The sequence below is a fragment of the Capra hircus genome, chromosome 22 (assembly GCF_001704415.2).
Source record: "Capra hircus breed San Clemente chromosome 22, ASM170441v1, whole genome shotgun sequence".
NCBI classification, from domain to species: domain Eukaryota; kingdom Metazoa; phylum Chordata; class Mammalia; order Artiodactyla; family Bovidae; genus Capra; species Capra hircus.
In genome coordinates, this window is record NC_030829.1 from 53,523,279 (window position 1) to 53,545,762 (window position 22,484).

General features: G+C 53.8%; 1 protein-coding gene across 2 annotated transcripts in view; it reads left to right on the forward strand.

Annotated features, from left to right (window-relative positions):
* SLC6A20 (solute carrier family 6 member 20) overlaps positions 532–22,484 on the forward strand; it is a 50,947-nt gene continuing 28,994 nt past the window's right edge. The window contains exons 1-4 of one of the 2 annotated variants that reach the window (XM_018038324.1): positions 532–832; positions 14,742–14,882; positions 16,477–16,568; positions 20,280–20,507. In XM_018038324.1, coding sequence (XP_017893813.1) covers positions 712–832; positions 14,742–14,882; positions 16,477–16,568; positions 20,280–20,507 — 582 coding nt within the window. In that variant the 5' untranslated portion in view covers positions 532–711. Of the gene's footprint in view, positions 833–5,588; positions 7,739–14,741; positions 14,883–16,476; positions 16,569–20,279; positions 20,508–22,484 lie in introns of those variants that run through there. The other variant, XM_018038325.1, reaches the window with a different exon arrangement.

Here is a 22,484-nt window from a genome sequence, read left to right on the forward strand (position 1 = left end):
CAACCTGCCTGTAGACGGAAGCAGATGGCTGCGTGCCTCACTCCCGGTCCGCTGGGGAAGTGGGGGAGCCCCTCACTTTTTCCTGGTCTCTGAACAAATGTAAGCCCCCTCCTCTGGGAAGCCCTCCTTGACCACCCCAGCCTACCCCCCGTAACTGCTGACCCCTTTGCTTTGCCTTAGTTGCCCTCCTTGTGTCTCTCTGTCTTAAATACGGAGTAAGATAAACCACATGGAGTTATCTTTTCTGGGGGTAAAAACTGGTGGAAAATGGGCTCTTTCGTCCAGTCCATTGAAGCAATTCCCTTTACCAGAGTGTCAGCTCCAGGAGGGCTGGGGGATATCTGTCGTTCACAGCCCCATCCCCAGACCAAGAGTAGCACACAGGTGGCCACACTGTAAATGACCCCACCCCCACCCCCGCGGAGCTCGCAGCCGACACACCAGCCCCCACGTGGAACCGGAGGGGCCGCGGCGCCTCCCTGGACGGCGCAATCTCGGGCGCCTTCCCGGCCGCGGCGGCCCGGCGGCGGGGTGGGGCTCGCCGTCACCCATTTACTAGCCTCGCCCCTCCGACGGGCGCGCCGTTAATGAGATTAGAAATTAAAAAGCGGGCGAGAGGCAGAGGCGTGGGGCCATCCCCTGGCCGAGCCGGGCGGTACGGCGCTCCTGGCGGCCGCGCACCCGCCGCGCCGCGCGCCGAGCCCGGGAGCCATGGAGAAAACGCGGCCGCTGTGGGCCACGCCGCTGCAGTTCGTGTTCGCCTGCATCTCGTACGCCGTGGGCCTGGGCAACGTGTGGCGTTTCCCCTACCTGTGCCAGATGCACGGCGGAGGTGAGTGCCGGCGCCCGGGCTGCGCCCCCCCCCCCCCCCGCCAGACCGGCGCGCGCCCCTTCCCAGCCGGGGGCCCGGGGCGCGCTGGGCTTGGTCCCGTGTTGCGTGCCGGGAAACTGAGGCTCAGAGAGCGAAGCGATTTGCCTAGAATCACGGAGCCCGGAACTGGACCTAGGACATCCCAGTCCACAGCTGGAGCCCTTTTCCAGAGCGCCCTCCCGAGCCCTCTGGGGCGGCCAAGCGCCCCCCAGCACCCCCTGCCACCCCGGTCGGCCAGGCTGCGGCGCTTGGAGCAGCAGGAGCCGTCAGGGACACTCTTTTCCTCCCTCCGGAGAAGTGGCGATGATCTGACTGCTAGTGTGTAAACCTTACGTTTAAGTGTAAAAAGTGAGCAGGAAATTGTGTTGTTTAACAGAAACTCGTTATACAACTTTCAGATCCGAAGCATATTCCTGGCAGCATGACTTGAAACTCAGGATAAAATGATCTTGAGCTAGTTGTTTTTGTTTTTTTTTTTTTAACTTTTTAATCACAAGATTAATTTGGGTTTGGAACCGCAGTAGGCAGGAAGGCTAATCACTCTATTTCAGTTTAGTTCGTTTTCTGCCAAATTGTCCTCACATCGCAGGGCACCCAGTGCTTGCACTAGACAGGAGCGCACCCACACAGCCTTCCCCCGCCTTGCAGGGAGCTGGAGACACCTTCTAGGGCCCGCCAAGGGACCTCGGAGGAGGCAAGGTGGCAATAGGGGTTGAAGTCTCAGCACCAAAAAAGTTTGTGAATTATCCCATTTCCAGAACTTTACCTAAGTAAAATAGTTCTGAGAGAAGGCAGACCCCAGAAGGATGGCCTCCGTCTTTAAATAAGAGCAAGACGGAGACTTCCTAAGCCCTCAATTACAGGGGACTGCTTCCCTGAGTTATGGGACCTGCACGCCACGCACGGTGCTCTTGGAAGGCATTAAGATGGTGTTTTCAAAAAAAGTATTTGAGTAGTTTTTCACGTCATGCATTAAACAGAGGGAGGGAAGTCAGATTCGAATCTGTATAAAATAGGTGCTCTTAATTGTGTTTGAAACAATGCAGAAAAAAGGGAATGAGCAAAAACCAGCCAAGAGAAGAAAACGATAGATATCTCCGGGTGGTTTTTGCTGACTTTGTACTGTGTGTGCGTGTGTGGTGTCTTCTATAATCAGCATGAGCTGTTTTTGTTTTTGTTTTTGGTTTTTTTTCACAATAAAGGACAATGAAAGATGTTAGGTCAAAGTATTTACCAAATTTAAGCCATTTAAGAAGAATAAGGCTAAAACACTGCTCCGTCACTCTCACCCCCAACTCCCAGCTCAAAAAAAAGAAAAAAAAACTTGACGAAATGTTGTACAGGTTTTTTAAAATAGTGCATTCTTCATCCTCTGACTCCTTTTACATTTGAAAGGCATATATATTATGTATCGTAATTATGTGAGGTACATGTGTTCTCATATGCTGTAACAGCTTGAGAATTGACTTTTGAAAGAACTGTCAGCATGAGATTCCCACATCATTCTGTATTCAGCGCACCTACCCGCAATACCTTTATCCTGGCTACACGTTTCCCAAACATCAGGTCAGGTGAGCCTTACTGCCGCAGGGCTATTCAATCCCTTGTTTCTAACAACACCATCACCTGAATAGTCTGCAGGTTGACAGCGGTAGGGAGGGGTAGTTCTCAGGTAGAATATAATTAACCCTGGAACAACATGGGGGTGAAGGCACCCATCCTCCGTGCTGTGGAAAATCCCGATATAACTTACAGCTGGCTCTTTGTATCCATATTTCCTCTAGATCCACGGTTCAGCCAAATGGGGATTATATAGTATTATTGGATTTACTATTGAAAAAAAGTGTGCGTATAAGTGGATTCATGCCGTTAAATCAGGGTTGTTTAAGGGTCAACAGTACATATAAGTTGCTGGGGAGATGGTAAGACCTTCAAGACCCAGGAAAAGAAGGAAGAGATCTTGTACCTGGTACAGAGTCCACTTAAGCTGATAGGTGGACAGGTAGATGGATGGCTGATGGTTGAGCAGAGAATGGATACTGGAGAGAGGATGGATTAGGGGGTGGGCGAGTGGACAGATGAATGGATGGATCTAGGGTGGACAGCTGTACTTAGGTGGGTGGCATCCTCTCAGTCATGTGTCTGCAGATCAAGGACTAACTAAAGAGTTTATCCTGTCTCACTGAGCATGTGGCCACCCAACACCTACCCCTGTTCTCACCTCATCTTCCAGCAAACCCTCCAGGTTCTGGAGGGGGCTCTTTGTTTACTGAACACTCACTCTGCCTGCACACCTTGCTCAAGCTACTCGTCCACCTGGACGCTAGCCTGGGCACTCCCAGCACTGGGTCTGAAGGACTGCACTCTGTTCTAGAGTTTCTGTCCCGTCTCTGTGAAGTGGTGGGGTCAAAGGAGGCGCCCAGTGAATGTCTGTTGAATGAAGAAGGCTGATCTGTGAGGAAAAGCTGCCAAGTTTGGGAGGCGGGGGAGTGGGGGGCTTTCGCGAGCCTCTCACTGCCCAGTGATGTCACCTACAGTCAGTGACGTGTGTTTACACTCCCATCCTGTACCTGACCGCTAACCAACCACATCATGAAAAGAGTGGGGTGTCTAACTTCCCTCCGCACAGAGCCCTGGCTTCCACCACCCCTACCCCTCACCCTCCAGCCAACAAAGAGCTTGTTTATAAACCGCAGAGCCAGGCCATGCCCAAACACTCCCCGGAATAAAAAGGATTAGGGTCCCGCTCCTCTCCGTCAGGCTCTGCCCGTGGCCAGGGAGGCTGGTTTCCTGCCTGCTCTGCGGGCCGGGCGGCACGAGGAATGTTAATTCTGAAGATTACAGGCCAGGTGCTTACAGAGCCCGGGCCCAGAGCAGAGGAAAGGCAGCGGAAGGGACTGCTCGCAGTCTGCGCTCGGCGAGGCCAGCAGGCCTTGGCAGCTGTGCCAAAGTCTAAGGCCGTGGTGTTCGGGAAGAAGTCAGGATACAAACGTGTTGCATCCTAATGTGTGGAAAATGAGTGCACCCACGGTTGACTTTTATATAAATTTTCTCTTCCTCGACGGCTCAGCGGGTAAAGAATCTGCCTGCAGAACAGGAGACACAGGATCCACGGGCTCAATCCCTCGGTGGGGAAGACCCCCTGGAGGAGGGCATGGCAAGTCCACTGCAGGACTCTTGCCTGGAGCCCATGGACAGAGGAGCCTGGCGGGCTACAGTCCCTGGGCTCGCAGGGTCGGACGCGACTGCGCGTGCTCAGATCATGGAGGACTAGCCAGTTATGTGGCTGATGGAAAGGCGGCTTATTTTTTCCCCTATATTTTCCCTATATGATATTTACCCCTTACAAGGGGGCAGTTAGGGGACACCTGACTTGGCAGTAGGAGAATGGGACTTTTCCTCAAAGCCCCTCCTGCTCCTCCCTGGTACTTAGACCTTTGCGTCTCAGACTTGCCCACCGAAGCGTCTTGATGAACTACTGGCCCCACCCCTAGAGATTCTGCTATGGAGGCCTGGGGGAGAGGGCAAACTGCTTTTCTGACAAGCTCCTAGGTGATGCTGATGGATGCTGCTGGTCTGTGGACCACACTTTAGAGGAATCCCACCCCACCAGGGCACTAGCTGCTGGGAGCCAGGAGAGGGGCTCCATTCATGCGGTGCTGGCTTTGGAGGGACGAGCAGGACTTAATTCATAGTGTTTGCTGGTGTGCGATGTAAACACACTTGCACGATGGCAGCGTCAGATGGCAAGTGTGGTGTCCAGTGTAGTGTGGGGTTTGAGGAGACATGCAACTCTCGACAGCTGGTGTGAGCGGGCCCCGGCACGCCTGGAGCCACGGCCCTCTGGGCAGCACCCAGCCTGGGACTGAGCCACAGCGGGTCAGTCCATGGATGGACAGGCGGACAGCACGACCACTGCTCCCCTGTCCTGTGGGTGCGTGTGTGTGCGTGTGTGTGTGCGCGTGCGTGTGTGCTCAGCCTCTGGCTCTTGATGTTTCTGCAGTGCTCCTGGATGGAGCAGAATCCTGAGTTTCAGAGGCTGTAAAGTGTCAAGCACAATTTGGCAAGTAAGCTTGAGATGCTGGGTCCCAGGCATCAGGAAATGTGGCCGGGTGGTCCCTTGAGAGAACACATCTGTGGCTCATCCTGGGGATTCTGGATTCAGTCCCAGTAGCAACCAAGCTCTTGGGCTCCTAACACGTGCTGGGCACCTGGAGGGTGGACACAGGGGACTGCACAGAGATGCCAGCAGAGTTAGCTTGGAGTTAGGCTGGGCCCCAAATAGGGAAGAACCTTTGTATTCCAGCACATGTTAATCACTAAAGGGATGTTGCCTTAAGCTTGAATTATACATAATGAGCCATTTCTGGGAACCCTGGCTCCCAGGGTAAGAAGCATCAAGCTAAAATAGCTTTGTTTAGCTCACAGGAAGGACTGTCCAGGTGGCTCAGTGGTAAAAAATCCACCTGCCAATGCAAATCGAGACCCAGGAGACGTGGGTTCGATCCCTGGGTCAGGAAGATCCCCTGGAGGAGGAAATGGCAACCCACTCCAGTAGTCCTGCCTGGAACATCCCCTGGACAGAGGAGCCTGGCGGGCTATGATCCGTGGAGTCGCAAAGAGTCGGGTACAACCTAGCGTCTGAGCACTCACAGCTCAGAAACATCCTGATCAGGCCCACAAGTGAATTGGCTGCATTGCTCTTGCTGCCCCGCCCCGCAACCAGGCTGACCGGAAGCAGGAAATGCTTGGCTTTACTCCCTCCCCCTTACTATGAAAGAGCCTGATTTACTCTGGGCTTTGAGTCCGCTATCTTCTCAGTCCACTAGCTTTCCAACCAGAATCGCTATTCCTTGCCCCCGCAACTCATGTTTCCATTAATTGGCCCGTCATGCAGTCAGCAGTGCAAACTTGGAGTGAGTAACAGAGTTTGCGTGGGGGAGTGTCTGAGTAAGGCCCTAGCAGCCCTCGGGACCGCTTGTCCTGTGCACCTGGGCTTCAGAATTCTTCAAAGCAGTACTGGCTTCTCCAGCGCTTGGCGTTTGGAGCTAGGAATTGATATTTGGGATCCGATGGACTTCATATAGTAAGGTAAATCACTCTGGTGTGTATTTCCTTTGGGTGTGGGGCTTTTCCTTCAAAATAAGGCAAGTTGTCATGTATTCGTAATGGGCTGCCCTGTTGGAGAGAGGAAAGAGCTGCTGGACTTCTGCCTGGCTCGTTCGCCTCTTTGCTTTCTGTTCTTTTGTGCAGATTGATTTTCGGCTACGGTGCATCCTCGTTGCGAGCCTGGGCTCTAGGGCACGTGGGCTCTCCTTGGACCAGGGATGGAACCCGTGTCCCCTGCATCGGCAGGCGGGTTCTTTACCCCAGGACCACCTGCTTCCTTGGATGTTAGCATTTGGATGGGTCGTCTGTATTTTGTCTTGAATTGCGGTCTTTAAAAATGGGAAATGTTTCAACTATCCCTAAAGAAAGCCCTCTGAGCATGTTTTGGATGAGTGATCTGGTTACAGCTGTGAGTGGAAGGTGAGGCCAGTTTACTGTACCCCCGAGTGGCCACGGTACCTGTTAGGATCTCCTCCTCAAGGGGCTCAGGTTGGGGGACCCGGGGGCCCTGTGCGCCAGGTACTGCCACCCTTGCTGTGTCAGTGACGTTGCTTGTGGCCTCATGTGTTGTTGGCATATGTAAAACCCCGAGACCAAACTGGAGGGTTTATTTAGGATTTTCTGATTGTCTTTGGGGTTTTTTGTTTCATTTTGTTTGGTCCTGTTCCTCCACTTACAGCCAAATCAAATTGATGATATTTAAAACACTTAATGATGTCACATGGAGGAGAGTAATAGAAAAGAAAAAAACAAAAACCTCCTCTTATCCCAGGGATAAGAGAAAGGTTCCGCTTGGTTCCTAAAATCACCAAACGGCCCAGCCCAGCATTCAGCCTGGTTGTTTGATACCAAGGCAAAGGCACCCTTTTGTAGTTAGAGACAGTCCACTGCTACGTATGGTCTTAGGGTGGCTCTTCTGTGAGGAATGGGAGGAAATGATGATATTCTCTACATGCAGGCATCTGTGCTATTACATCAGAGAAAATAAGAAAAAGAAGGTAAGGAGAGTGAGGACAGGTCGCTCCAAACCTTAACTCCTCCAGCTGAGCCCAGGACAGCCCCTCCTTCAAGGGATCAACCAGAAAACCCCATGTGAGCACTGGGGCACCGCGGGACCCGGTCTGGTATCACCGTCTAAGACCCGACAGGGCGCCAGTTGGGGCCAGAAGCCACTCCTGGGACAGGGCAGCTTGCCTTACCCCGTCACCTCCTGGGGGCCTCAGTGTCAACCACCTGCTGGCTAGGTTTCTCGGACGAGTTTATTTGGAAGGATCGTGACCCCCTTACAAGGAGGCTCTCCTACACCTGAGCCCACTTGGCAGTATCACAGCTGAACCAAATTGGGTCTCAACGAGGGAGGCCTGCTCTTATTCAAATATCACTTATCAGTACGTCCTAGCCGGGCTTTGAAAAGCGGACCCAAAGCAAAAGAGTCAGAACAAAATTCAAGCAATTCAGCAAAAACCATGTGAAGGCCCTTCTGAATTTTTGGAAAAGATTTATCAGGCCTACAGACACTATACCAATACAGATCCCGAGGCCCCTGAAAATATAAGAACGGTAAACTTGACCTTTTTTTGGCGGGTGTTAGGGAATACCTTACAGCAGGAGAAAGTTGCAAAAATTAGTGCGTTTGTAATGAACCCTTCTCAGTTGGTAGATGCTGCTTCCTAAAAGGGTTCAACAGGGAACAACAGAAGAAAGAAAAGGCAAAATGAAATACCGCTTTTTTGGAAGTGGCACTGGATTCCGTCAAAGGTGAGTAACTCAGAGTTCAAAAGCCTGGGCGCTATACTACGCTCTCCACAAGTTTGCCTCCAGCAGCTCTGCCTGTCCAGTGAAGTAAATGGTCATTTCATTGTAACTGGAGACGTGTCAACCTGTTTGTTTAATTTTGTCTGAGTAAAAAGTCACAGCTAACACGATTTGCCTCACACTTCTGTCGGTGGCTGGGCACTTCTCTACCTCTCATCCGGCCTGGCTCACACGGCTGTATTTGCTGGTTGATCAGCTGGGCTGGAAGGCCCCCCACGTGTTGGCAGCTAGACCCCTTGGCTGTTCTCCGTGTGGCCCCTCATCCCCAGGTGGCCTGTGCATGGTGGCCTCAGGGCTGGGCTCCAAAATGATGAGGCTGGAGCTGGAAGGCATCTTGAGGTCTGGAGGCTCTGCGACCATCATGGTGCCCCCTTCCCCACATTCTAGTGGACAAGCTGAGTCCCAGGGCCCGCCCAGACCCACGAGCGGAAATAGACTCTGCGTCTCTGCAGGAGCGGCCAAGAGCGCGCACGTGTGTGGGGAGGTTAGTCTCCCCCACTTTTGCCCCATTGACATGCAGGGGAGCACGCTGTCCAGTCTCAGGCCTCTGTCAGCCTCTCTCTGATGCCAGGCTTTCCTCATACAGAGCCTGAGTCAGAATTCTTATATAAAAGGAGTTTGAGGAATAGTCCAGTTGGAAGAGGGTTTGGTGAGTGGCCTTGTTCTCAAACTGATCACAAAACAAAATTCTTTTATTGAGATTTTTTTGCATGCAGAAAAATTAGCATATTTTGGTGTACAGTTACATGAATTTCGACCAAAGCAGGCAGCTGTGTTACCAGCACCACAATCATGCCCCGTGTAGTCAGCCCCTCCTCACTCCAGCCAACCCCCGAAGCCACAGCTCTCTTTCCCTATAGTTTTGCCTGTTTCAGAATGTCGTATGAATGGAATCGCACAGTATGTTGCGTCTTTTGAATCTGGTATCTTTCACTTAGCATAATGCTTTTGAGATTCTCCCATGTTGCTGCTTGGGAGAGCTTTTTTTTTTTTAATTTGCTGAGTACCATTTCCTTATGTAGATATACCAGGGTTTATTTATCCATGCACTCACTGAAGGACAGTTAGATTGTTTCTAGTTTATGACAGCTGTGGATACAGACACTGTAAATGTCAGTGTGTAGGTTTTTGTGTGAATGTAAGTCTTTCATTTCTCTGGAGTCAATACCCAGGAGTGGGATTTCTGGGTCATATAGTTCACGTGTGCTGAACTTCAGAAGCAACTGCCAAGCTGCTTTCTAGAGTGGCTGGACCATCTTACAATCCCACTAGTGATGTATGCAATGGCACCCCACTCCAGTACCCTTGCCTGGAAAATCCCATGGGCGAAGGAGCCTGGTGGGCTGCAGTCCATGGGGTCGCTAAGAGTCAGACACGACTGAGCGATGTCACTTTCACTTTTCACTTTGAGGCATTGGAGAATGAAATGGCAACCCACTCCAGTGTTCTTGCCTGGAGAATCCCAGGGACAGGGGAGCCTGGTGGGCTGCCGTCTGTGGGGTCGCACAGAGTCGGACACGACTGAAGCGACTTAGCAGCAGCAGCAGTGATGTATGGGAATTTGCACATCCTCCTCAGCACTTGGTGTCGTCAGCATTTTCTGTTGTAGGCATTCTGTTAAGTGTATGCTGTCATCTCGTGGAAGGTCAGATAATGCATTCTCCTAATGGACACCATTTATGGGTTTTCTTCAGTGAAATGTCTGTTCATTTTTGTACATTTTCGAATGTGGTATTTTCTCATTTCTGAGTTTTTATTAATATCTATTCTGGATATAAAGAAACGTGGATGTCTTTGTCAGATGTGTTTCCCTGATGCTTTCTCCCAGTTCCTAGCTGGTCTGTCTGGTTTCCAGACTTCTTTCATGAAGTGCAGTTTTAAAATGGAGTGCCGGGGTCCAGCCCCGGTGGATCCAGGGTGATTCGAAGGTGGGGACGGAGTCGGCGTCTTTGGAAAAATACATATTTAATCACAGATATAGAGAGATTGGAAATGGATAGTGCAGTAGGAAGATTAGTGGAGAAAAAGAGGCTGAATAACTTGGATTACATGGAATAGCATCCATGCTCCAGATGGGAATTCAGCCAGAAAAACAGGAGCAAGAAAGAAGCGACATGGGGAAATCAGTCTTTCCGGAAACTGATCCGATGTCTTTATTTTGGGGTTAGCTTATATACCTTTTGTTACACATAGGGATGAATACAGAGTCATGCAGGGGTCAGCAGTCCTGACCTTTATCAAAATCAGGTGCTTCACATAAATTTTTTAAAAAAAGGTCTTAGGGATATTACATCATCTTCTGGCCATGAGTGAGACCTGCTGACATTTTATGATCCTTTCTTTCTGATAACCAAAAAACTTATTTTTTCCAAGGGTGTTTTTTCTTAAACCAAGCACCGCCCTCCAAATAAAGTTACATTCCTATAGGGTGAGGGTGCAGTGAGTTACAATCAAGAAAGAAATTTATTTAACCCAAGGTTAACATGATTAGTCTTAAAGGTTAATACTTATTTCTCCTATATGCTTAAAGGTTAATACTTATTTCTCCTATATGTTAGTTATATTCATTATAAGGGTAGGGAACATGGAGATTTAGCAGCAAACATCAGCCCAACAAATGAAAATCCTTTCACCAATGCTCCCCTTAAGATCTATTTAGTCTTAAGATATGATAAAGTTACATTCTTACATAGCAAGGACACAGTGATTTATAACAAAGTACAGTGATCTATTACAAAAGAGAAAATCCATTAGCTCAAAAAGTCTAGTATTGCTAACATCAAAAACTACTGTATTTCCTTTTCTATATTCCAGATACATTGATTAATATATTCCCAAATGCCTAAGGATATGGAGGCCTGGCGGCAATCATTGACTCAACAAGAAGAAAAAGCCCTATGCTAATTAAGACTCTCCAAATACTCCAAAACTCTCTGTGCTGTTTATGGTTTAGAGGTAGTAAACAATCATGTGGCAGGAGTATGGATAATCCTGTCACACAAGCTAGTCTGTCAGCAGAGAGGTTTGACCTGAGACATCCTTGTCCCACCCAGAGCAGGGAATTAGCAGCAATTATTGACACAACAAATGAAAAACCCTTCAGCAATATAATTCCTAACCAACCTACTATACTAATAATTTCTTTTTTTTTTTTATTTATCTTAATAATTTTTTTTTTTATTTTTTTTTTTTTTTTTTTTTTTTTACATGCATTCCAACATGAATCCCCTCCTCCCACAACATCTCTCTGGTCATCCATGACCTGCCCAAGCTGCCCTACGTCAGACATGGACTGCGATTCATTCTTACATGACAGTATACAATTAGAATTCCATTCTCCAATCATCCACCCTCTCCCTCTCTGAGTCAAAGTCCGTTATACAATCTGTGTCTTTTTCCTGTCTTGCATACAGGTCGTCATTGCATTTCCTAAATTCCATATATATATTCTATACTGTAATTCTCTGTATATTCCCCCATCCACAACATGAATATTTGGTCCCTTTTAGTAACAGTTTCCTATAACTAAAACATCTCGTGCCTCTCAGGTTGGGAGGCTGTAAACAATCACATGTGGCCGGACGAACCTGTACAGGTGGGCTAGATAACCTTCAGAGGAGTCCGTAAGCTGAAACACTCCTGTCACGCCCAGGAATTTTTATTGCCTTGGAGCTGCACGTTTACTCCTTCTCTGAGAGAAACGGTTATGGGGGAGAGCCCCCCGTAAAGTCAGAGGTGTAGGTGAGAGCATAAAACAGACTCTGGTTTTGGGGTTAGATGCTCGGGAACAGGGGGTTTCCTGAGGCTTGATCACGCCTTTGCGTATGCCAAGCCTCCTTCCTCATGACTCCCTTTGCCATGGGCGGAGTTCCTCACGCTGGCAGCCCAATATCTTATCAACATTTATCAATATTTTCTTTCACAAAAAGCTTTTCTGATGTTGTATCTAAGAAATCTAGGCCTAACCCAAGGTCAGAAAGACTTTCTCTTGTGTTTATTCTGGAAGTTTTATAGTTTTAGGTTGTCCCTCTGGTCAGTGATCCATCTCAAGGGCCTTTTTTTGGGGGGGTGAGCGGTATATAAACTGTGAGATATGGGTTGAGGTTCACTTTTTCTGCATATGGATGTTCAATTGTTCCAGCATCATTTGTTGAGAAAGTGATTGTAGACCAGATCCACTGGGATTGTGTGTCTGTTGGATGGTTGGGTGGTGGGAGGGGGTAGTAAAACCCACTGAAGGGCAGGGCTGAAGAGCCCTCATATCCCCATCTGGGCACCAGGCCTTGAATTTCCAACCTTCCCACAGGCAGTGGACCATCAGACAGGCCCTGTGAAAGAGAACAACGTTCTGTGGACCTTGCCAGGCCTCCCGTGGTTACTGTTTAACATCTTGGATGAAATGAAGCTTTTCTTACAACCACTGAAGGCTGCTCCAGGCAGGCTGTATCAGCTCAGCCTGTAAGGATGGTGTCTGTTGGGCAGGAGCCCCCCATGGCCTCTCAGACTCCTTGCTGTCGAGAGGAGCCGGGTGAGATGCTGAAGCCAGGCGAGGGCCTGGCAAAGTCCAGGAACAAGGCGGGGGATTCGCTGTCGCCCTGATGTGAGCAGGGAGTTCGGAGCTGGGTATGCAGAGCCCTGCTGGTGTGGGGCCTGCTCTGGTGAGCACACGCTTGCACCTTTCCGAGGTGAGAGGGTCAGGCAGGGGTGGGCGGGGGCTCTGCGTGGCCTTGGTGCCAGCCACCTCCTTCTGGGATTTCTATCCCGAGGAGATAAACGCACGGACCAGGCTTTGCTTGCGATGGCAGAAGACCGGCAGCAGCCTAAGTGCCCAGGGACCGATGAGGAATTGTGGGCATGCTCTTCTAGTGGAATGTCCACGGTGCGGTCTGGAGAGTGCTCATGAGACCTTATCGGGGGAGACACGAGGGCTACAGGACAGCACGTGCATACAGTGGAGGCTTTAAAAAGAAATCTATTTGGCTGTGTTGGGCCTTGGTTGCTGCACGTGGCATCTTGTGTTGCGGGATGCAGAATCTTTTTCTTGTGGCCCACAGGCTTAGTTGCCCTGCGGCATGTGGGAATCCTAGTTTCCTGACCAGGGAGTGAACCCGAGGACTCTGCATTGGAAGGCAGGTTCTTAACCACTGAACCACCAGGCCAGTCCCCAAGGGAGCATTTTTGTGAATATTAGATGTGTCGATGAACATATGGATTCTGTTTATCTTAATCCTTCCAGAGCCAGTTCCTTCTGTAAGCAGCCCTTAATCCCTGCAGCTGTAGGGTCAGGGTTTTCTTTTAATCAGAAGTTCTGCCCTCCTCTCCCAGTGAACGTTTCTTCAGGTCCACTGCCAAGGAGCCAGGAGCTGGGGGAGAGGTGTCTGAGGGCGTGTGGATGAGGAGGAGACGGGACCAACAGCAGAAACAGTGGGGCAGCTGGGCTGGGTGCCCCCAGCAGGCCGCCAGCCTCTTCCCATGTGTCTGCGGGTGGGGGTCCTTTCTTGGCTCTGTTCACTCACCCTGCTCCCCACCATCACCAGGGGTCCTTGTCTGCAGATGGCTTCTTGGGAACCTGTGGTTCACATCACTCTAGTCATAGTGGCAGGCTGCAGTCGCTTAGTCCAGTCTGACTCTGTGTGACCCTGTGGACTGTAGCCCACCGGGCTCCTCTGTCCATGGGATTTCCCAGGCAAGAATTCTAGGGTGGGTTGCCATTTCCTTCTCCAGGGGATCCCCGACCCAGGGATAGAACCTGCATCTCCTGCACTGCAGACGATTCTTTACCGCTGAGCCGCTTGGTAACCTGTTATTAAAGTGAAAATGTAGGCTGAGGGCCACTGTATAAAACAGACATACATACAACAAAAGTGCTCCTTCGAGGGAGGCGGCGGCCTGGGTTCTGTCTATTGGGGAGCCCTTGTCTCCATGCATGCCTATCAAGCCCCGGCCGCGTCTCTGAAGGCATAGGCCCTGCGGAGTACCTGTGGCTCTCGACAAGCATGAGGCCACTGAAATTCTTCTGCTCGGGTGACCGCTCGTGGGCAGGAAGCGGGGCTGCTATTCCCGCATCCTCCACACACTCGGCTCGGGGCCTGGCCCAGAGGAAGTGTTCAGTGAGACACCTGTTTAGGGTGACACCTGCTGTGGGGCACCATGCGGGCCCGTGACAAGCCCACGGGGAGTACGTGGAAGTGGGTGGCTGGCTGGCCGGCCGGATCGAGGGGCGATGTGCAGAACAGTCAACCACTGAGCGGCCCGGGCTCTGACCAGCCATTAGCTGCTTTAGTAGAGACGGACCAGGGGTTTCTGGCAGAGGGGCGGGGGCAGCCGAGGCACTGAAGGCACTCCAGGGTCTTGGGACAGGGGCAGTTTACCACGCAGGATGGAAGTATTTAGAAGCGTTAAGGACTGATGTGGCTGCATGTGGCCCATGGGTGGAACGGTGAGTCAAAAGGATAGAAGGATGGGTGGATGGAAGGACGGATGAGTGCACAGGTGGGAGGGTGGATTCCGGGGAAAAGGGGAAATACAGGAATGGATGGATGGGGCTTCCCTGCCGGGTCTCTGGTAAAGAATCCAATGCAGGAGACGCGGGTTCGATCCCGGGTCCAGGAACATCCCACATGCCACAGGGCAACTAAGCTCCTGTGCCGTGAGTGCTGAACCTGAGCTCTAGAGCCCTGGGAGCCACAGCTATGAAGCCCGCTCACTGCAGCTGCAGAGTAGCCCCCACTCGCTGCAACCAGAGACAGCCCGCACGCAGCGACGAAGACCCAGCACAGCCAGAAGCAAACAGAATGCATTTTAAAACTGTGTTTAAGCATGGATGGATGAACGGAAAGTTAGGAGAAGGAAGCGGCGAGTAGAATGGGGGGGGAGAGGGAGGGTGTGTGTGGGAGCCCCGGGGGGAGCCTCGGGTGACGCCGGCTCCGTCTCTGCCCCCCCGCAGGGAGCTTCCTGGTGCCCTACGTCGTCATGCTGGTCGTGGAGGGCATGCCGCTGCTGTACCTGGAGCTGGCGGTGGGGCAGCGCACGCGCCAGGGCAGCATCGGGGCCTGGAGGGCCGTCAGCCCCTACCTCAGCGGCGTCGGTAAGTGGGCACCCCTCCGTCCCCTCTGGAACAGGGACGTAGGGCTTCCCGGTGACTCCCCAGTGAAGAGTCTGCCTGCCAGCTCAGGAGACGCGGGTTCCATCCCTGGGTGGAAAATACCCGCTGGAGGAGAAAGTGGCAGCCCGCTCGGGTATTCGCCAAGACTCGGACACCACTGAGCGATTTAACTCACGCTACTTGTGGCTTGCCAGTGTTCTTGCCTGAAAAGTCACATGGACAGAGGAGCCTGGCCGGCTACCGTCCAGAGGGTCTCAGAGTCAGGCGTGACTGAACGGCTGCACACACACGAGAAAGAGCTGCCCAAGACAAGAGCTGTGACCCCGTGTCTGGGCCCTTCCACCAGCCGTTGCGGGACCATACAGCGGCTCCTGCTAAGTACTGACGTCTCCCCCCAATCAGCGGGCACCTGCTCCCTGCTAGGCGCTGGCCTGTGTGGGTGTGAGCTCACTAATCATCATCACACCAGAGGGCTTGTGGGGTGCTGTTAATATCTCCGGTGCATGGAAGTAGGGGCCCAGTGAGTAGCAAGAGGGGCCCTGCCTTCCCTCCTGCCTCCTGAGTTACTTTGAGCCGGTGTCTGGGGCGCCCTCGTGGGATCTTCGCCCGCCCAGCGCGGCCCTCGTGTGCCAGGCTCCCCTGGGAGCAGGACGAACTTTGGCCAGCAGTGGCCACGGTCTGTTCTGCTCACCTCTCCCACACCCACACCCACACACACACAGGCAGAAAGGGGAACAGGAAAACACGGGAAAGTTTCAGGAACAGGACGCGTGTGAACTGGCACGTAACTTCATCTCAGGTGCAGAAGTGTGTCCAGAGGCCTCACACATCCAAGTGGAACTGCCCCCTCGTCTTGAACGGCTGTTAATTTTTAACACAGAGGTGTGTGGTTTTACGATCGGCCCGAGCCGTCAATCACAGAGGGCTTCTCCAAGGCAGCGTTTGCGGCCTAATAGGAAAAACACCAGCTGTGGCTGCCAGCCGGGGATGCTGGTGAATGTTTACCAGCCAGCTCTGCCAGGCGGGGTGGGGTACGGGAGACCCGAGGAGAGGTCGCGGAGCGGGGCCCGGGCCCAGAGGAGCGCACTGGCTCTCCAGGCCCCCACGCTCTGCTCCGGGTCCCCCGGCAGCCCGGCTGGTTCCCCGCAGGCCCGGCCGGCGCAGGGCAGCCCCCGTCCCCTCCGCGCCTGACACCGCTCCCAGGCCGGCCCCGCCACCACCGAGCAGGGTGCGGCGCCGGTGACCCCGCTGTAGGCAGGCCGAGGAGCGGGCAGCTGTGGCGTCTGGCGTCGGTGACGCGAGGCCCGAATCCCAGCTCCACCGCTTGGTAGCGGCGGCCTCGGACGGGCGCTGTGTGTTGGCTCCCCGTCTGCGAAGTGGGCCTGAGGTCGCGCTGCACAACGCAGCTGTAGCGCCGCCGGCTTCACGGCCGAGGAGGCGGGGAGGGCAGCAGAGGGCTGACCGACCCTTAGCGCTCGCGGTGCCAGGCCCCACGGCGGCCCTGCCAGGCAGAGCGGGCCCTGCGGCGGGTCCTGGCTCCGCATGCTTCTCAGGGCCCCGCGTCCTGTCTCTGCAGGCGTGGCCAGCGTGGTGGTGTCCTTCTTCCTCTGCACGTACTACAACGTCATCAACGCCTGGGCCTTCTGGTACCTCTTCCACTCCTTCCAGGTGAGCGGCCGCGGGCTGCAGCAGGAGCGGGGGGAGGGGCGCCGGCCTCAAGGGCGCCAGGCACCCGCACCGAGCGGAGGGCTTCTGAGCCGGGGATCCATGCACCCCTGCTGTTGTGTCTGATGTGTGCATACAGTTTCGAGGAGCAGGCCCCCAGATCTCATTGGGCGCTCTCTGGAGCATGTGACCCCCTCCAAAATATTAAGAACCACTTCCTGCTGGGCCCAGGGGAAACTGTGGGGACAGATGGGGATGGGCCCCCCACTGAGTGTGACCACATGGCCCCCCTTCTGCCTCCTGCCTCTCACCACACGTCCTCCTGGGTTTCTGACCCTTGCCACGTCCCTTCTCGTCTCTGCAAAAGTTCTAGAAGAACCACCGTCAACCTATAACACAAAGATGCACATTTGAAACCTGCCTTTCTGATCATAGCCCTAGCTGATGCTCACTGTAGAAAATGAGGAAGGGACTGGGGCTTGTGGCGAAGAGAGGACCCTAATTCCACACCGAGAGGGGGTCTTAGTGTCCAAAGCTTCCCCTCATGGCCTGTGTCCACACCTTTTCCTCACAGTCTGTCCGTCCGCTTCCGGGGCCCCTCCTCATGCAGCCTCCTGCACTTCAGCCTCTTCCCAGACGGGGAAAGATGGGGAGACGGGAGCCTGCTGGGGGGATGCCTGCCCCTTCGCCACTGAGCCAGGCCTTCACGAGCCAGACCCTGTCTCCAAGGTCAGAAGCTATGTGGCCTGGTCGTGGAGTCTGAACTGACCCCAGCTTGCGAGGCCAGTCTCTGGAGCATTTGAGCACACCCTTGAATCTTCAGAGCCCCGAGAGTGAGGGGCTGGCATCTCTTCTCAGAAGGTGCTATGCCCACCTCCAGCGGTAGCTTTCCACTCTGCCACAGCCAGGCCATCTGGCTGGAAAATGCCCTGACAGGACGGACTCTGCCCTGAGCTGACCTGTGCCGCTTCCTCTCCTGGCTCAACCTCGAGTTCCGTGAGGACTGATCGCAGCTGGGCCTGCCCTCCACCTTCTGGGTGGCAGCGGGGCAGCTCCTCTGCTCTCCCGCCTGGGGACCGTTCCCTCCCTCCGTGCTGGGCTGCCACGTGTGGCTGGGCAGGCGGTGCGCCGCGCAATGCCATTCCAACTTCGGCGTTGCCATGCGTGCCGCAGGCATTATATTAGGCATGCTGAAGGCCGCTTTCCCAAAGTGGAAGCACTGTGTGTTCTTGTAACAAATCAAGATGATTTGACCATTTTCCAAAGGCAAAAATTAAGTATATAAAGTAAGGGGGTACCATTTTATAACCCTCAGAAGTGTAAAAGTCAGGGACTCTGGAATCACTCGGCCGTTCATTCCAGCCGTCACAGGTCCCCTCCCATACCCCTCTGCCAGGAGGCCGCCTCCATGGTCCCATAGGAATGACGGTGCCTCCAGCTGCAGACGCTCACTCACACTTGCTCCGGGCCAGCTAGCCCCTTGTGTAATCACGACCACACCCTGTAGTGCTGATGCCCCGGGTTCCAGAGGGGCCTTGCGAAGCTGGAAGGCTGGGCGCAGCAGCCTGGCCATGGGGTCTTTGCTCTGGTCCAACCAAGTCGGGCTTTCCAGCTTTTCCCCGTGGGAGCTCCAGGCTAATAAGCATGTGAATGCAGGGATCTCAGCCTCCTCACCTAGTGATTCAGAGGGGGAGAGGCTGGGTTCTGAGACGTGATCAGTCTAAGTCCTTCCATACTTTAAAGCTTCTCCATGCTGGCTGCGTGCTGGAATCACCTGGGGGAGCTTTTGAAACTCTGAGACCCAGGCCCCACCCAGACCAGTGAAATCTGAGTCACTGCCGATACAGCCTGGGCATCAGAGTTTTTAAAGCCTCCCTTCCTCTCAAACACATACGTGATTAAGTCATGTACGTGTAGCCAGGGTTGGCGACCAGGCTGTGCTGAACAGCAATGAATGGACGCAGTCAGTCTCCCGTAGGCCAGGCGGACCCAAGGGGGCTGTGGTCTGGGCTTCAGGTCCACAGGGACCCCCCCCCACCTGATGGGAGCACAGTCCTGGCTGTCATTCCACCTCGGTTTATTCCACGCGGCCTTTCTCTCCACGAGTCCTCCTGGCTCAGCAGCCCAGCCCGAGGGTCTGTGCAGGGTGCTGGCCCAGAGAATGAAAGTAAAAGCTGCAAGGCCTTCTGAACTGGCCAGGAGATCACACGGCTTCACTCAGTGCCTCCTGTTGGTCAGACCTGGACACAGGTCAGCCCGGGTCACGGGCAGGAGCAGAGGGCGCCACCTCTCAAGGGGAGTTGCTGGTGGTCACCTTTGGAGGCATTTTAGGTCAGCGCTAGAAACCGGCTTGGAGGGATCGTTTTCTGCCAGGGGTCCCAGCAGCACAGGGCCTAAGCACTTTCCAGGTGACAGATGTGGGCTCCAGCTCCTTACCAGCGGAGTGGCCCTGGCCCATCAGGTAATGCTGTTGGGGCTCATTCCTGTTTCTTGTGAAATATAGGGGTTGAACCCGTTGGGGTTAGACTTGCTTCTGTCAGCGGGGAGTTTTTATCTAATGAAATCTGATCCACGTTGGGCTGGTTTTTGGCAGAGCAGAGGTGGGACCCTAGCCCCCCTCCCTCCCCCACCCAGTTCAGCACTTCTCTTTAGCTCTTGGCCTTGGGTTGTGTTCATCATACCGGCACCATTTCAGTTCAGTTCAGTCTCTCAGTCGTGTCCGACTCTTTGCGACCCCGTGAACCGCAGCACTCCAGGCCTCCCTGTCCATCACCAACTCCTGGAGTTCACCCAAACCGCTGCACCATTTAGGCGCTCTGGTTTCTAAGGGAGAGAGAACCCAGCTGGAACTGGCTGATGCAGAAGAATCCCTTACTGGCTCTACCTGCAAAGTCCAGGAGTGGAACTGCTTCGGATGTAGCTTGACTCAGGCTTAACAGGAGTCATCAGTACCTGCTCGTCTGTCTTAGATACAGAAGAAGGCTGTGGTGGGGACAAACCGCAGCCCCCTCGAACACACAATGACTGTTAGGAAATGCCTGTCTCCACCCAGGTAGCGAGGGCAGGACCCAAGTCTTATTCCTGCTGGGACTTGCTAGGGGCTTGCGGAAATAAAGACCACCCAGATGAGAGCAAGCAGAGGCTGTTTATCCAGAGCTTGCTACAACGAGGGAGTCCCATCGCTTGCATTTGACAGAGACTCCAGGGCAGGCAGAGGACTGGGGATTGTGCTGGGTGTGTGATTGGTTAGGGGAGGGTCTCTGGCTTTTTCCTCTTGGTCCTGAGTTGGAGGGAACACAGGTTCAGAAAGCTGCAGTCAGTGACCAAGTCCTGACTGTTCCGAGCTGATGACTGCAGGCGCTGCAGTTTGGGATCCTGGGCTGGAGGCTATAGAGGTTGTGGGTCAGAGTTCATTGGTCATAGACGGTCTGGCCATTGTCCCTTTGATTTGGTCTCTCCCACCCACCGTAGAGCTGAGATATTTTCAGCAAACACCCACGGGATGGCTGGGAGTGTGGGGCCTCTGCCAGAGCCCCACCTGTGCCCGGGGTGGGGGAGAGCCTTTGGCTCCTGGTCTGCCTTCAGGAGCTCCTGCCCTCTGGGGACCAGCGACCTCCTCCAAGAGCCTCCCCTCAGGGCCGCCTCCCGTCCTCCCACCCCAACCTTTGGCCTCCACCCGCACCTCTGAGTGTAGGGTCTCTTCTGACCCCACAGGACCCCCTGCCGTGGTCCGTGTGCCCTCTGAATGGCAACCGCACGGGCTACATCGAGGAGTGTGAGAAGGCCTCGTCCACGCAGTACTTCTGGTACCGGAAGACCCTCAACATCTCGCCGTCCATCCAGGAGAGCGGGGCGGTGCAGTGGGAGCCGGCGCTGTGCCTCGTCCTGGCCTGGCTGGTGGTGTATCTGTGCATCCTGAGGGGCACCGAGTCCACCGGCAAGGTAGGGCTTGGGGGGTGAGTGCCCCGGGCAGCGGCGAGGCCGCCGGCGCTGGGGAGACGGGGTCCTGGAAGTCACAGCCCTGAATCTCAAAATGAGGACTTCCCCATTCCTGGCAAGATGCGCATGTCTGTCCCGGTACCCCGCCCGTACCAGCCAGGGCAGCCAGGCAGCTCGACCTAGTTTTCCTCTCTCTGAAAGCTTGTCACGTCGACATCATCCCCGACACGCGCTGCACTCAGCTGCAGCCGCGCCGCCGGGAGAGCTCCTAGACCTCGGGCCGACCCTCAGAGCTGCCGAGATGGTCTGTGTGGGGTTCCCCTGAGCACTGGGGCTTTCAAAGCTCTCCAGCTGACCTGAGTGAGCAGCTGAGTCTCAGAACCTTTGGTCCATGCTGCGTTCCATGACCTAGAGAGCTGTCAGGCCTGGTTAGAAACCTTGTCTCTTCGGTGTGTCCCTAAGTTTGTGGTCCTGCCGGAGCGGGGATGTTTCTTTGACCCGCTCCGTGTGGAACGTTTTCCTGGAGGGGTTCCCTCACCTCCCGTCTCTCTGCAGCTGCAGCAGATGCTCTGGACGCGCGTGTGCCCCCCTCACGCTCAGTCACGCCTCGCAGTCCCTCCGTCGTGGGTGGGACACGCCCGTTGTTTCAGTCTTCAGTCCTTCCCAGTAGGTCTCGCTGTCCACTCACCTGAGGCTTTCAGAGGTGAAGTCCTGCCCAGGGGCGCCGAGTAGAGAGGGCAGAGCCAGGCAGACCCCGCTTTGCCCCAGAAACTCCCCATCGTTTTTGATCGCACACCTCCTGCTGGCCCATACTTTTCAGGACTTAATCAAGCCCAGCTTTTCCCTTGTGAAGGTCGTACGAGTCCACCTGGCCCCTTGCTCCGGGCCAGCCCGGTTGCCTTCTCCAGCCCCGCCTTGTGTCTCTAACACTGGTTGGTCTGTTTACAGCTGTGTTAGTCTTAGCGTGGCGCAGTCCTCGCTGTAGCCTGTGGCATCTTTCGATGCGGCGTGCGCGCCTCTCTCTGGCTGTGGCCTGCGGTCTCAGGAGGTGTGGTGTGCCGGTTTAGTTGCCCCGCAGCACGTGGGATCCTAGTTCTCCAACCAGGGATCAAACCCCTGCCCCAGAAGGCAGATTCGTGACCACCAGACCACCAGGCTAGTCCCCCCACTGTGTGTTTCTTGAGGCATCAGGACCAGAACTACCCACAGTATTTTAGGTGTCCGGTGACACCCCAGGACCATGTCTAGTAGGTTATCTTTAGGTTTCAGGGCCCTGTGATGGTCAGCATCTTAGTCCCAATAACCCCCATCTCACCACCAAAAAGTTGAGATTCTACAGCAGCTCACTCTGTCCCATCTTGAAGTTTGGAGGGTATTTTATGCTCAGAATAAAGGTTTCACCACTGGCCTCTGCCAAATTATCACCAACATGATCCAGAAGATCCAAGGGCAGTATCTGCAAATGTGGAGACTCAGTGTTCAGTTCAGTCGCTCAGTCGTGTCTGACTTTGCGACCCCATGAACAGCAGCACGCCAGGCCTCCCTGTCCATCACCAACTCCCGGAGTTCACCCAAACCCATGTCCATTGAGTCGGTGATGCCATCCAACCCTCTCATCCTCTGTCGTCCCCTTCTCCTGCCCTCAATCTTTCCCAACATCAGGGTCTTTTCAAATGAGTCAGCTCTTTGCATCAGGTGGCCAAAGTATTGGAGCTTCAGCAATGAGGCCATCCCTTTTCCAGATCACTGAGAAAGTTGCTAAATGAGGACATGTCATGACATGAAAACTTACTGTCTGTTTCCTCGGCTTAAGCCATGCCCCTCTCCATGAAAAAAGTACCCCAACAGCTGTTAGTTTGTGGCGTACAGCAGTGATTCAGTTATGGACATTCTTTTCATATTCTCTTCCATTATGGTTTATTACAGGATATTTAACGCATCCTGGGCTAGACAATAGGACCTTGTTGTTTATCCATTATA